Source organism: Corvus brachyrhynchos, unplaced genomic scaffold, assembly GCF_000691975.1.
Source record: "Corvus brachyrhynchos isolate BGI_N302 unplaced genomic scaffold, ASM69197v1 scaffold229, whole genome shotgun sequence".
Taxonomy (NCBI): Eukaryota; Metazoa; Chordata; class Aves; order Passeriformes; family Corvidae; genus Corvus; species Corvus brachyrhynchos.
Window position 1 is genome coordinate 2,868,045 of NW_008240042.1, and position 491 is coordinate 2,868,535.

General features: G+C 56.0%; 1 protein-coding gene across 5 annotated transcripts in view; it reads left to right on the forward strand.

Annotated features, from left to right (window-relative positions):
• Positions 1 to 6: 6 nt before the first annotated feature.
• ZNF827 (zinc finger protein 827) overlaps positions 7 to 491 on the forward strand; it is a 98,290-nt gene continuing 97,805 nt past the window's right edge. For all 5 annotated transcript variants that reach the window (XR_001865224.1, XM_017744233.1, XM_017744234.1 and 2 more), the window contains exon 1: positions 7 to 200. Coding sequence is in view for 3 of the 5 variants with exons in the window: in XM_017744233.1 (XP_017599722.1) it covers positions 158 to 200 (43 nt within the window). In the remaining 2 variants the exon portion in view is untranslated. The remainder of the gene's footprint in view (positions 201 to 491) is intronic.

Below are 491 nucleotides of genomic sequence, written 5' to 3' on the forward strand. Positions count from 1 at the left end.
CGGCTTCAAGCCCCCTTTCCCCCGGCGAAGAGGGAAAACCCGCCCCGGTTAGCAGCTCCCCCGGGGGCCCCGGCTTTGTGCCTGTCCGTGCCCCCCCCTCCCGGTCTTATTTGATCTCCCGTTAAACCAAGGAGGAGAATGTGAAAAAAGGGGGAAAATGCCCAGGAAAAAGCAGGAGCAGCCCAAGCGCCTCTCTTCACGTAAGTGCCCCCTCTTTTTGCCATTTTCTCCTTCCTCCTCTCCCCGTCTCCTTCCCCTCTGCAGCCGCCTCCGTCGTTTCGTGCATTAGTTTAGGGTTACAGAGGTGAAACTGACAAAGACACAGCCTGGGTTATTCCTCTTTTAGGTCTGAGCTAAGGCAGCCATGTTGGTGATGAACAGCCTTGTGCCCTTTTAATTTTTCCTCTCTCTCCTTTCCCCCCTTCTTTCTTCGCGTCTCTCGCCCTTTCCTCCCTCTCCCTCCCCTCGCCCGTGATTGTGCATTTGTGCTA